The sequence below is a fragment of the Leguminivora glycinivorella genome, chromosome 7 (genome assembly GCF_023078275.1).
Source record: "Leguminivora glycinivorella isolate SPB_JAAS2020 chromosome 7, LegGlyc_1.1, whole genome shotgun sequence".
NCBI classification, from domain to species: domain Eukaryota; kingdom Metazoa; phylum Arthropoda; class Insecta; order Lepidoptera; family Tortricidae; genus Leguminivora; species Leguminivora glycinivorella.
In genome coordinates this window covers 14,599,692-14,614,793 of record NC_062977.1, presented here as the reverse complement: position 1 = coordinate 14,614,793, position 15,102 = coordinate 14,599,692, and the positions used below count along the sequence as shown (strand labels likewise).

The 15,102-nt window shown below is 36.8% G+C and overlaps 1 protein-coding gene across 1 annotated transcript in view; it reads right to left on the bottom strand.

The window, feature by feature from the left end:
- The window catches only part of LOC125228195 (Ca(2+)/calmodulin-responsive adenylate cyclase-like), a 161,424-nt gene that overhangs the window by 40,743 nt on the left and 105,579 nt on the right, over window positions 1-15,102 (bottom strand). Inside the window, 1 exon segment of the mRNA XM_048132669.1 lies at window positions 2,338-2,449. Within this exon segment, the coding sequence (XP_047988626.1) occupies window positions 2,338-2,449 (112 nt within the window).

Here is a 15,102-nt window from a genome sequence, read left to right as displayed (position 1 = left end):
AATCTGTCCAGTCTCGTGAGTACCCTAATAACTTTAATTGTAAATATGGTAACATGATTTAAAACCGATTTATTTCGATAACTCGCGTAAACGTAAAATTGTGGAGAATGCATGCATTCTGTTAAAAGCGGAAATATTTATAGGGCAACATGCCATCAGCCAATCAAAACGTACGTTATTTACGATGTATTCGCCGTACAAAATTCATGAGCTACGCCGCTTTGTCGACGAGGTACCTCATCCTCTAGCCTCTACCATTTATTTAATCTTTATTGTACAAAAGAAATAAATCGTACTATAGGCGAACTTAATGCTATAGACCAGACCATTCTCTACCTTTAGGCAAAGCAGAAACGTTGTAGGCAGTGCAAAAACATGATTATAAAAACGTTTTGACGTTGTGACGTTTTAGAATACGTTACGCGATAGCGTCAAGGAGACGGGTATGTAATATTTTTTGGTTCTAATAAGTAACCGTTTGGGGCGCTGATTACTTTTTCCATACAATGAATGTGATTTATAAAGTGACACGGGAGTCGTGGGTTGTACGCTATAAAACATGATCTTCCGTGACCAGAGCCAGTGCAACCAAAACATCGGAAAAAGGTAAAATGTTATTCAACCGCGTTCGACTCATGAGTGACTTCAAAAATGTGTACAAAACGAGAAAATTTAAAGCGTTGCACTGGATGTGATTTTCGGCCACATATCGCTATCGAGTCTTACGGTAAATTCTAAAAGTCAAAATATGATGGTAGAGGCTCTCGACTGCTCTCTTGTTATAATGATTGGATTTTCACATTTCCGCCAGCTGGTATTTCCCGTAATAATTCGATGCTTATTCCACGCTTCGAAAGCGCGAACCTTGATATTCTTTCTCGAATATAGTTCAATTTTTCTGATGGATGTTGCGTTCGATTTAATACTCGATCTCCTAATGGATTGCGGTGTGAACATCATCGGTTGTATATTTTACGTGTTTCTAAGAATAACGCTGTCAGATAAAATTGTGCTTGAAGATTCGACTAAAATATTGCATTTTATTTCACTTTAGTACCTAATGCAAAAATAATAAACAATACTATGCTAATAGTAGCATTAACAGCACAACCACGAACGTAATCAACGTCTTCGTATTCGTACAACCCTGATCACAGTAAGGGTCATGCGTTCGTTTGACGCTCTGGGCGTTTTTGTGCGCTTTATTCTACTACTTATGTTGACCGGGATATAGACCGTGGTTACCTTTTATGCGCCGAAATATAGGAACGTCAATAAAAATCAACAAGGTGTTCACGGTCAATATAAGTCTAATAAAACTAACCGTGAATAATTTAAAAGCCTTTTCACCATACCAACTGTTAAAGGCTTACTTTCCTATTCGAAAACAGATAGCAAAATTGCATTTTATCCACAAGAGTGCAAAGTAATTTCATAAAAATTTTAACTTGGTATCTTAAGCTGACTGGTAGAATTTACCTAAATGATGATGTTGTATCATAAATATTGGATAAATTGATGGATTTGATTTAGTTTGATGTTTTATAGTGAATATTTTGTTCGTGTCGATGTGGTGAAAAATTATGTGTTTCACTCGGTGGCAAAGTTTGTTTAACCTGCGTGCCTTGAAGCCCTCGCAACGCTCAAGATTCCACTTTTTGAACCACTCGCTACGCTCGCGGTTCAATATTGGAATCTTTCGCTTGCTCGGGTATCAATATTGGCACGTGTGGTTAAACAACCACTTTGCCCCCTTGTAAAACAATAGTTATTTGTTATACAAGGGGGCAAAGTTGTATTTTAACGCCGAGTGTGAAATTGAAAAACGAGCAAGTGAAAGGATTCTATAGCTGGTTCGAGAATAGAATCCTGAACTTGCGAGTTTTTTAACACACGAGAAGTAAAATACATTTGCACCCGAGTGTAACACAAAACTTTTCCCCTCACTGTAGCGAGGAAACTACAACGCAAAAAAATGCGTTTATCACTGCTTCCAGTAGTTCCACAGTTGGTAATAAATCATCTTAATTACTAGATTCACCTACTTTTATCAATTTTAAAGCAGTTAATTTGACTTTATTCAAGGTCAAATTACTTTACCCACTAGTGGATAAAATGCGTTTTTACCCGCTGGTATAAAAGGACAAAACACGTGTTTCCGAGCTAGTGAGGGGAAAATAACTATTTTCTATTAACAAATTTGAATGTGTTCTACAGTAACCATAACGTAATTGTACTATCAGCTGCAAAAGTGCATGGAGAAATTATGAATGAATTCATTGATAAATTCGCCATCCACTTTTGCAGCTGATAGTACCTATGCTTCATTAAACTTACGCTGGCGAGCTGGTCGAACCGGCCGAACAGTTCGTTGAGCAGCCGCACGAGCTCCTGCGCGCTGCACTGCGATGCGAGTACCGTGAAGCCCACGATGTCCGCAAACAGTATGCTGCAACAAACATTACTTTATGTCAATATTAAGGTTTGATGCGCGACACAGATTTTTTACACAAAAAAATAAAAAAATGTTATTTGTAAGCTTTTTCAGTACTTTGACTTTATAGCAACTCGCTGTTTTTTACAAAAAAAATGTGTATAGATATATAGATATATAATATAGATTAAGGTACTAGTGCGACGAAACTGCGTCCTGTAACACAGGGTCGTGATTTTCTGTAATTGTTAATTTATATAATAAACTTTTTTCATTTTTTCATTTTTTTTCACAGATTGATGACAAAGAACGGAACACGAAAGGCGTTGCCCTAACAAATTTTAAAGACCGATGACAGACTGCAACTCAACTACAACGCGCGTTACAGTGGCCATTTGTAGTTGGATTACTTGCATGGGTTGTAGTCGCGAAGATTCTTCGAAATATGCAATGTTTAAGTGGTTATATTCTTAAAATGACTTTGTAACTTTAACTCACATAAAATACACCATAAATCCATTCTAATAATCTAAGAGAAACAAAGAAGGGGAAATGCCTTTTCTTCGCAGTTAAAAATTTCCAACTTTTAGCAGTTGCTACGAATGACGTCCTAATTTATTACGGTATCATTCATAACGGTTAGGCAAATTTCTTTCATCTGTGCTATTAAAATACGCGGATCAGCATAGACAGCTTAGTAATTTAATGACAAAAAATGGCTATAATACAGACTCAGATAAGGTTAAAAATCGCAGTCCCAGCGATCTATTGTTGCTTTGCAAATACACCTGACCTTTGACTTTCATACAGTTACAATCGCGAATAGCTTTTGCAATTCTTACAATCACCTCCATTGTTTAGCCGCTTTGATCCTTTTTACTCTCCAACATTAACAGGAGCGTTATTAACAATAGGCACCTCGCGCCCGTCATCTTTGTTCTCTATAAACACGAAACGTCGTTACAAACCTCTGGCGCGTATTTCATTCCCGTACCGCTACATAAAAGCATAATTCTGTTTTAGTCGGTTCACGATACGTTAATGTTGTGAAAAGCTATACTATAATCCTCTTATGTCCAGGGTTGCGAGCGTTAAGTGGTTTCGTATATAATCCGCAATGAAAAGATTTCACCATTGCGCGATGATACTCACATATTTATTATCGTTACATAGGCATTATTTTCTTCAAAAGGACTATGGTGTATTTAATCAAATTGTTTTGTAGTGAGCTCGACAAAGTTTGCGCACAGGTACGAGTACGTGGCCTTTGTAGTATGTTACTCGAGCCGCCGGAACAAGCTTCAAATTGACGTGCACATAATTACTTTAAGAGAGCCTGTATATCGGTGGCGTGGCGTCAAACATAATCAGGGCAGGTAAGCCTAGAGGTAATTAATTAATAAATTTTGGAATCTATTTTTTATTCAGTATGACATCGAAACAATGCTAAAATATATAATAGCTAATACTCTGATCATTTTATTGTTATAAGAAACGCCGAACAAAACGTATATGAATACATGTCACAAATGTTTTCAATTTTGTAAGTGACCTCGTCAGATTTACTGTAAGTATGACTACTGACTAGTGATGTACCTATTTGTTAAGGGTTTTCTTCATATTACCCAAAAGCTTTCTTGAAAAAACATAATATGTTTTATAATAGTCTTCGGTATTTACCCGTTCACACCTAGGTCTCCAAATTTTGTTTTCTGATTATTGCGTACAAGTTTTTTATATTAACAGTAGGCAAATAAGTAGATATTGCAAAAAAAAAAACTGTTCATAATCGACCGAGCAACAACAATTGCTCGGAGACACGCAAAAACTCATTTACGTAATATGAGTTCGTTGAATCGTTATTCTAAGATATATTCAAAAGCGAGCAGAAAGATCAAGAGAACTACGCTATTCGCGTGGCAAATCAAATTGTTCCACCATCAGCTTGATTGTTGAATAGCGAGACGTATAAAATATTTGACTACGTGCGGCATTAGGTATGCAAATGTAATTAAACTTTACCTGCCAGTTGCTATTGACGCAAGAGGAACATTTAAAAACAGAACTCATAATAGTTAGCGAACTTTTCGTCGGCGTGTTTAGTTTTATAATTCAACTGCCTCTAGGTGAAGCATGAAACTTGTACTTCATTCTACATAGTTTACATTTCGTTTTGAGCTGATTTGAGTTTAAAATTGGGGTGAATATTTAAATTAGAGGAAAAGGTTGATATCTAAATCCTATAAAATACATAGATACTATTAGAGGGAGACTCTTCGTCGTATGCATTACGCTCCCGTCCTACATCGTTCCTTCCTTTGAGTAATTATGTTCCTTCTGCAAAACACCAAATGCACCCAGACAGCAGACAGACAGTCAGACAATCCTATCAGCGGATCCGTTTAGCCTAACCGGATCACCGAGGCAACACCGCCGCCGTGACGTCACCACCGCGCCCTTTAGGCCACACAAGTCGTCCACGGAAACGTAATTGCATTAGAATAATAAGATTCTGAAACCGGGCTTACTGTCCTGTCATGGAACAATGCCCATTTGTTATTATTAACTCGCCGTGGAAAATTTACCTTTATGACGCGTTGGCATGAAACAATTTGTAGACAACAGTAATGGATACATATGTGACGTTTTTAAGTAAGAGGTATTGTCGCTTACATTTGCATTTTCTCGTATTTTTATACGAATATCTTGTTAGAGAATACCTTTTTCTTAAAAACGGCAGATATCTTCTCTCAGAGTAGTCTGATCACAGGTGTCATATATATCATAGATCAAGCAAACGTATCTACTTAGCGTGTCAAATGAACTCAGTGAAATCCACTGAGTTGTCCGTCTTTACTCGCAGCTTGCAGCTTTCGGGCGTCAATTTTTGTAAGTTGAAGTCAACCAAAACATAAAGAATGCCTCGTTACGTGATATTCAATTGCAACAACACAAAAATTATGAACAATCAAGAGCCTGAGACATATTTAAAATTACAGGCAAGAATCAACTTCAGTACAAAATTTGACACGCTCGGCCCCTATACAAATATATGAATTTGTTTCTTCTATCTAAATTAAGTTCTGTGAGTCTGATATTCGATTGTAAGCATATTTCAGTTATGGAAGTTTTTATGACAAATATAAGATTGAAATCAATACGATTCTCAATAAAATGCCCAAAAAAGGCATCAATAGCTAATTCACATCGTGTCACAGTAAAACTTCCTTTGTGTTCGAAATCCTGACTGAAGAATTCCTTGCGCAATATACCCCTTGAGGGATCCTGAAATTCTTATTGTGGCTGCGGTCGGTTCTGAAGGCTTCCGTAAACGTAAATAAAATAAAAATAGATTTTGTTTATTTCTCACCACTATTATACAATGAACGTAACATACAAATTAAGCACCATTTGAATTAAACTGCGGTGAACAACAAATTGTCTTAAATGAAACACTTAGCGCCAAGGACTTTTTAAGTGTGGTCTTTTTTTATAGGTACCTACAACGATACAAGACAAAAGCCTAAGTACATCAGACTTTAATTTTTTTATCGCAGTATCCAAAATACGTACCAATTTACTGTTAAATAAGCAGTTTATACTCCATCGATCACTAGTATCACTACTAGATGCATAATTAAATCACGTGGAGCATTTGGTATGCGATTCCTGATCCTGGTGACCAAGCATGGTCGAGCGATAACTGATAAAACATCAGGCTGTCCCTTGCGTACTATTTGTAAGTGCGATAGGGACGGCCTGATGTTTTATCGTTTATCGCGTGGCCAACGTGCTGATCGACTATCTTGAGAAAATTGAGCATCAACAAGTCCTAAGAAAAGTGCGACGAATTAGTTTGACGTTCCGCTGCTGAGTGGTCAAATATTTTCTACTAATTCCGGCCGTCAAACAATCAGTTCGAGTAGGTAACTACTGACATATTTTCCAAATAAATATGAGCATTAACTTTAACGTAAACACGAATACACACATGAGGTTGTAATGAATATTCTATGAGTATCTGCTATTTTTATCGATAGCCGACGTTTTCACGTAAAACACTGACAATAAAGTTACTGTTTTCTTGAAACCTTGGTCACAAAAAAGCATTAAAGATTTTCCACACAGAATTAAATTGAGACAGAAGAAACAAGTTCATCTAGAGGTATTTGTATGGCGGCCGAGCGTGTCAGATTTTGTACTGAAGTTGTTACTTGCCTGTGATTTTAAATATATCTCAGGCCCTTGAGTGTCCATGATTTTTGTGTTGTTGCAATTAAATATCACGTAACGAGGTATTTTTAATGTTTTTGTTGACTTCAACTTACAAAAATTGACGCCCGAAAGCTGCAAGCTGCGATTAAAGACGGACAACTCAGTGGATTTTACTGAGTTTATTTAACACGGTCAAGTAGATTGTTTTTATGGTATATATGACATCAGTCGTTTTCCAGGTGTTTTGGTTAGGAAAGAGGTACGACAGAAATTGGTTGTATAATTATTTTCTACACCCACTCACCCAACGTGACACACGCATGGAATGTCAACATTGGTTAGTTAATTGCATTTTAATGAAGCTTTTAGTTCATTCAATTAGTAGGTGCACTTATATCGACGGTTTCATATTACAATAGGCTAGTTTCCTATACTTAAAATAAAATATTTTATGCAGTGCACGAATTAAAGCACCACATAATTAGAAGAAACATATGGACAGTAGTTATGTTTAAACATAATTTCTATTTAATAAGTCAAAGAGAAAGATATAAAGTAAATGAATTGACCGTGACGTCACTCCTCAGTATTTCATACTAATTCCATATTAGCAAATCGTTTTGACAGTTCTTAAAAAGAAGCTGATTTGACTAGTAGGAAACTAGCCTATTAAATATGGCGCTGTCAACATTGATTTCATAACAATAAAATGTATTATTTAATAATACCATTTCGGAGGACGTCGCAAATATGGTATTGAGTCGAATCTATTTAAATACCCGATTTGGTCGTACAAGTCACATTTTTGAGATATGGCAGATAGCCAGAGATAGAGTCGCCCGGGTTTGCTCATTTTACCTTGAGGACCATATGCGTCGCAGATGGACGTAACGGTACACTATGATCATATCCGTCTTCTAAATCTTTGGCATACAGAAGATAGCATGCTCAATTTCGTGTTTAAGATCGTCTGGTTTATTATGAAAACAACACTTTCAATAACAATCTTCATTTTGAAAATCCTTCCTTCTTCATACAGAAGAAGTTTTCAGATCAAAATAATAAAATGCTATGTATAACTTATGTATCAACACTTGGACAAACCTGTCCACTTGTAAACAAGCTTGTGATAGATTAGCCTGTCCAGTAATATGATGAACAAAGGACACATCAGTCACATCGATTGGACGCGCCTAATGGCCAGTGGAGGGCTTCCCTCCCCCGTAATATGACGTGACAGTCGGGCTGAGGGTTACTGTCTGGCCTGCCGGACGCGCCTGCCATCTTCTGACTGTCGATATATTAATTTATGGATAAGCTACTGCCGCTAACCTCTATTCCAACCTTGACTTGGTGCCGGAAGCACTTGATTGACATGTTATTATCATTGAATATAAAAATGCCTTATTATTCAGCGATGAGGTCTTTGCATTTTATCTAGTTGACAAGAAAATCTCTTTCTTTCCGTCTTATGCAAATAACGGTCCCTGGATGAAACAACCCGTTGTTATCCTGACATTGTAACGGTCGAGTTCCCATGAAATATTAACTGAATAAAATGAAAGCCTTATTTTCAAAGATAAACAATATATCAAAACAAGTTTAAATATTTTTTATACAAGAAACTCAATCAGCTATTAAAAGTACATTATACAGAGCCAATTATCTGCATATGAACTCGCAAGTAGATACTGGATAGGTTACCTATGATCACACAGTACGCCTATCGTACTTATTAAAGCACATGTAATTTGACATAAAATTGATGAATACAACGATATCAATACAATCAATAAATATTCTCTATTGCTCATCCATTTTACCATGATATATAATTAAAGTTTGACGGTTGTCACATAATCGACTATCACTCTGATGATTACAATAGATGTCATGATTTATGATGCTAACTTAGCATACTACACCTACTATTGTTAATATTGAAAGGGATATTCATATAGTAAAGTTCTTTCGGATACGACAAATAGAACCTTTAACTTGTAGCGTACAACAGGAATCTTATTTGAATATAACATGCGCTTGTTGAAAAAAAAAATGAACAACCAACTCTGTTGTAAATAAATAAATATTGGAGGAAGGCTTTCACAGAACAACCTAACTCCAACCAAACTAAGCATTACTTGTACTATGTACTAGTAGTGCAGTACCTGTAGCAACCCGTAGCAAATTAATATGTATGTATACTTATATTAAACAAGCTTGATCAGCTATCAGATCAGAGATCAGAGATCTTAATGAAACTATCAGACACGAACATCTGTGTTCATCACACAAATAATACCCTTACCGGGATTCGAACTAAAGAAAATCGGCTGAGCAGACCGGGTAACTATCCAGCTATCCACTAGGTTAGACCGATCATCAAATTTAATATAATATCGATGGCCATTTTTAACCCCCGACGCAAAAACGAAGGGGTGTTATAAGTTTGACGTGTCTGTCTGTGTGTTTGTCTGTCTGTCTGTCTGTTTGTCTGTCTGTCTGTCTGTGTGTGTGTCTGTCTGTGACATCGTAGCTCCCGAACGGATGAACCGATTTAGATTTAGTTTTTTTTGTCTGAAAGCTGAGTTAGTCGGGAGTGTTCTTAGCCATGTTTCATGAAAATCGGTCTACTATGTCGCAGTCGGGGGTTTTTCAAAATTTTAATGCAATGAGATATCCGGTATCTGGGTAATCTAGGACATGGTATGGACGCTTCGTTTGATCGATACTTGTTAGTGAGATTAAGCAGGTGATTATCATTGGCTGCGCTATTAAACAAACGAGGATAAGAAACCAGTTTGCCGTGTACACAACGCAGAGAAAATGGCATAGGTGTAATATGGTATATTCAAAATGCTAAATTCATGGAAAACTACATATCTTATTTTAAAAAATGTGCACACCCTCACACAAATGGGCCTTGTCAAAGTTTCCTTCCGTTTAATGGTGTTTTAGTTTTACACATGTGTCTGCAATATATTATACATATTACAACACTGACGACAACCAACTAAAAAATATGATTAAAATACTGTAACTAGTTAAATCACAGTTAAATAAATAGATGTTTAGCATTACTCATGTTGTGTCTACACAGTATGGTACCTATTATTGATTATACTGCTGAGAACGAGTCAAAATAGTTTATTTAACAGTAGGTATAAATTTGGAAACGTTGAAAACACTGCACAGGTGAAACATTTCCATTGCAAACGGAATAAATATTTATTAAGCGTTCACATTTTGCAGTGCCACTTAATCTAGGAGCGTATACTATTAGTCATTTCAATAAACAACCCATACTCCTTATTAAAACTGTTGAAATATATAACAGCTTTGAATCAGTATTAAATTTGAATATTATATTATAGAGAACCCATCTCCCAAAACAGTATGGCGTGCCATTGTATGGTTATCTGTAGTTGCACATCGCCATATTGTTTTCAATCATCAAGTCGGTGGTGTAAATAGGTAAGTATAACATTAAATCGAAGTAACGTAAAACAACATGCGAGTATGATAACATTGGGAATGTGTATATGTGATAGGATAGGAACCGATTAGTTAGAGATAGTATCGGACTACTTTTTAAAACAATAGAAGTTATACAAGTTATACCACCTAACGATGGACACAATGTGGGAGGTACGGATAATAAAAATTACGAAATTTAACCAGAGGCTTCGTTTGTCATCTGTATAGCTATAGATATCAATTACCAATGATACCGGTCCCGTAAAACACCCATCTCTACTCCCACACAAAATTTGAATGGAATATACATACTTATTAATGCAACACCGTTAATTTGGGATGCATAATAGAAAAAGGCACGTGGGTAGCGACACCTAACTAGTCCTAACTTTCAAATCGTAAAATTATAATATTAGTGGTTGCGTAAAATAGTCGGTACAACAGTCTCAATGCGTGAATTAAAGTGTTCGTCTAACATGTTTTAGACTGGACCAGTTATAGGGAAAACTGGTGTTTTAGCCTTGGTATTTAGAGCTGTATTCGTGTCACGCGTCGATAGGGAGGCGGTAAAGACGGAACAAAGGATCGTTGCACTTGAGCTGCCGCCGCGCGATGAAGCTTGCAACGAGACGCCGTTGACAGATACGCAGAAAAGCCGGGAATGAGAAATTGTGCGAAACCAATAGTGGTACGGGTTGAGCGGCGTAAGAGCGGAGATTTTTTTCATGTCCCTAAACATGCATGCAATGTCTTTGTGTTTATTAAAGTGGGAGTTCCGGTCTCGTATTACTAAACGCTTTTGCCCGGCCCTTCGTATCGCTGTCCGCCGGCTATCCCTAATTTCCCGACATTTATAGTAATATCGACCGATAGATAGACAGACGCGCAAAATTTGCCCAATTTAGGTGTATGAGCAGTAAACAGAGAACAATAGCAAGAATCATTAGTCATGTAAGACATTAAACAATTACATCTTAACACTTGATCGTAAAGGATTAGCGTGTGTAAACTTAATTAATTCATGGTATTGTTTATGCAGTGACAATAAGGTTTTCCGGTGTATCATCCCATCGCATCACCTCGAAACAATGTAGTGGCGAGCAAATAGAGCCGAGGCTAAATATGCGACATGATTCAGCATGCGTTTGAGGAGTCGCAGCACATATCTTTGAATCACAAACTTTACAGTCGAATTCAGAACATTACGATGATTTATTGCAACGAGCGACAATAAGGACTTTCTAACATTTATTGAAGATAGATAAGCTGTTGTCGTTGCTACAATAACATAGATACGACAGTTGTATGCTACATACATAAGTATGTTACATACTTATCAGCATACAGTCGAGTTCATAAATATGTGTACATTTTTTCACCTTATTGCAACGAGTTAGGGTGAAGAAATGTACACATATTTATGAACTCGACTGTACAACTATCATCATCCTTCTTGCGTTATCTCGGCATTTGCACGGCTCATGGGAGCCTGGGGTCCGCTTTGACAACTAATCCCAAGATTTGGAGTAGGCACTAGTTTTACGAAAGCGACTGCCATCTGACCTTCCAACCCGAAGGGTAACTAGACCTTATTGGAATTAGTCCGGTTTCCTCACGATGTTTTCCTTCACCGAAAAGCGACTGGCAAATATCAAATGACATACAACTAGTATGTAGGTATTGTTGTACCAGTCTAGTAACGGTTTTCGATCTTGCACTTTCGATACATTTAATTTCGTAATTATAAGTAAGTTCGCGTTTTCTAAATGAGTTATGAAAGATATAAAAATCATCCGTTATTAGACATCCAGACACGCCAGTGGAAATAGAGTTATATGGATGCTTTGTCAATGTTACTTGCTCATAGTATACATATACAATATATAAGTAAAGGTAAGGGAACTTCGACAAGTGTTGTTGGAAATTATGACAAACAATTTATTCTGTAACAACTTCTCTTTCTAGCAATTAAACTGTTTCAAACTTATTTGACGACTGCCAGATCCAATGACCGTTAAAATTGAAATTGTATAAATTATTAACTTGAATTACATTGTCTCTCTCTTCACTGTCCAACAATTGTTTTGTACAGTAATCTTGAAAAATAAGTGACCTTCTACATTTAAATTTGTTTACATGGGGTCAACTATCAGTCATATCAGTGCAGCTGCGTGTACGTAAAGTAGAGTAGGTAAACCTAAGAGTACCTAGGAACAGGCGACAGGGTGGAACCAATAGCAATGGCACCGTATTCTTATTCGAAGGCCAAACGTTCCCTGGTTATCACAACGTAAAGAATTATACACAATTTTAGGGAAATGTGTAAATTAATAAAAATGCCTGTTGCCATGGATTATCAAAAACCAAAGTAATTTTTTTTTGAAAAATAACATAAGCTATTTTTGCCGTTTCGTTTGCGTCACAGCTGCTATTTCTCCGCAGGCGATCAGTTGGCAGTTACATCGAGGAAACTTCACAACAACTTGTCAAGTATTACGACTTTCTTGGCAAATGTACGTTTGAAAGCGGCTGCCAGAGTTTTTGAGATTTTTTCAACTGTACCGGGCCTATGGAAACGAAAGGTGTATGGCGCTGAGCGTTGTTGTTAATATTGGACACTTGGTAGTTTAAGAAAAAAATAATAATACATTGGCAGTTTTTCTTAGTGCTGCCTGTTTAAGAAAGACTTTATTGTTAAACAGTCGGGCGGACTTTTGCCGATTCGGTAACGATTACTAGGATGGCTAATGACAATAAAATTCCAGGGTTAGAATATTCTAGTACTATGCATGTCCCAATCATTATACCTATTTAATAAACAATTATTTCGTAATCGTATAAAAAACTACATGAATTTTCCGGCTTCATCATAAACCATGTATAATTGAAATAACCAATGGGATAAAGAGTCGTAAAAATATTAACTGACAATAAATGGCGCGTAATTATACTGTTTTTACATTTTACGAGACCTTTTTACGACGAGTGGTTCTAACAATGTGCATACAAGATTTCTAGTAAAAAACAAACTGCACGCAATCAGTACAATGGAATATACTTTGCGGTCCAGTTTAGAAAAATACTATACCATGCAGTTTATTTGTAAGCGTCCTATAGTTAGGTAAAACAATACAATCAAAACCATTTTATCATCGCTTGAAACCAAGCGTAGCATAAAATCACGCCGTTCCAAGATCAATACCCATTAAAGTAAGTAATGGGTGAGCGAAACAACAGCGAAGACAAACTGTGACATTTATTTGAAATGGCGTCTGTGTTATGATACACAAGTGAAGTGTAACGAATGTGCCTTATAGTCTGTCGATGGTCTATTTATGAACGATAATTCGACGTTTATCGGATGCCTTGGAAGACAGAAAGCCGGGCGACGAGGGTCAACGATCCCGCTATTCATATTTGATTTATCCGCAAAGTCACATTCGAATTTCTGTCCAATTCCGTCACAATGGGTAAAATTATGGGAAAATTTGTTGCTTTTTATAGAATCAATTTGTTTGCCACCACTATTGGAAAAGAAAATTCTTAAGTCGGTAAACCAATTAAGTACTCGTATACCTAAACCTACGATGAAGTCAAAATACATTTGATTGGAAAAGTCAGGCTCGTTGACAACTAAAATTATTCTAACTGCATTACGTATGTCGTATCTGATAAAGATATCCTCGGGGCACGGCAGTACCTACGCCAAGTCGAGTAAAACATATTACATTCTAAAAGAATTAGACAGCCTCCACTTCGTCATTCACAAAAAGTATAAAAACCGAGCACAAAAAAGAAAGCTATTCTCACAGCAATAATATTAGCATTTCTATATTTTTAAAACGTCCGTCACCTCGGAACATGTGAGGCGGTTGATGGGAATCGCGAATGCTCTGTAATGTGTTATGATGGACGCTTGTCGTTGTGCTTGCCAAACACCCAAGGTTCGTTAACATTGGAATAGCTATACCCGGAACAAATACACAGTATGTTGTACATATAGTTTTGTTCTATTTACGGACTTTTAGAAAACATGTAGAGTTCGCGGTTTTGCATTGTGTTGGTAATGTTAATGTCAAGGTTAATATCACCCATCAAGTACAGCAAGACTTTAGCAGAAGTGACGAAAATTGGTCGAAAACTGAAAATGCATAATATACAGAAAGACATCATCCACTCAATGGAGGACAGATATTATTGGAAAAATGCTTACTAGTAGTATATGGAATAATATGTAAATACATCACATCCTATGTTAAGATGTCTAAGAAAAGGGACCATATTGTCGACAGAGCTGACGCAATTTTTTTGATGCAATGCAGCGTAAGCATCATCAATAAGGTCTTTACATAATGTCACATATACCTATATAAAGTCCGGTGGCAGGAGGCCTAACCTTTAATATAAACTACAACCCCGTAATCCCGAAGATGAAATGAAAACACAAGCAGAATTCCAGTTTTCTAGTGCCGTACTTAATAATCCATTCATGTCATTGTCTTGTCCGTTTTAGTCAATTCCATTTTAGTGAATCGATCCGCATGCAACTGAACTGAACCATCATATTTCCATAAATAACATACGAGTGGTGTTTATCGCGAGACAAGTAATTAGTGTTCGATAACTAATCTTAACTAGCGCATCGCTTACGGTGGCTGACGCCGATAATGCAGCACGGCTGGTTCGGGAAATGGCGGGTAACCTCGGTCCCTGATGGGTTTTGGCGCCGTTCCCTTTGCTATCGGCACGAAATCTCTCAAATAACATTAAGTTAAGCTGCCGCGTAAGAGGATGTGTACACTATTGAACATAACAACACGTCTTGTGGGTTTACTTACTACACTAAAATGGTGCTCGCTAGAGCTACATGGCAACATGGCTGTTATAAAATGTAAAACATTGGATGACTGAGATGATATGTATAAAAAAAAATCACACCTCACTCTCACAACGAATATAAGAAAACCATAAAATTA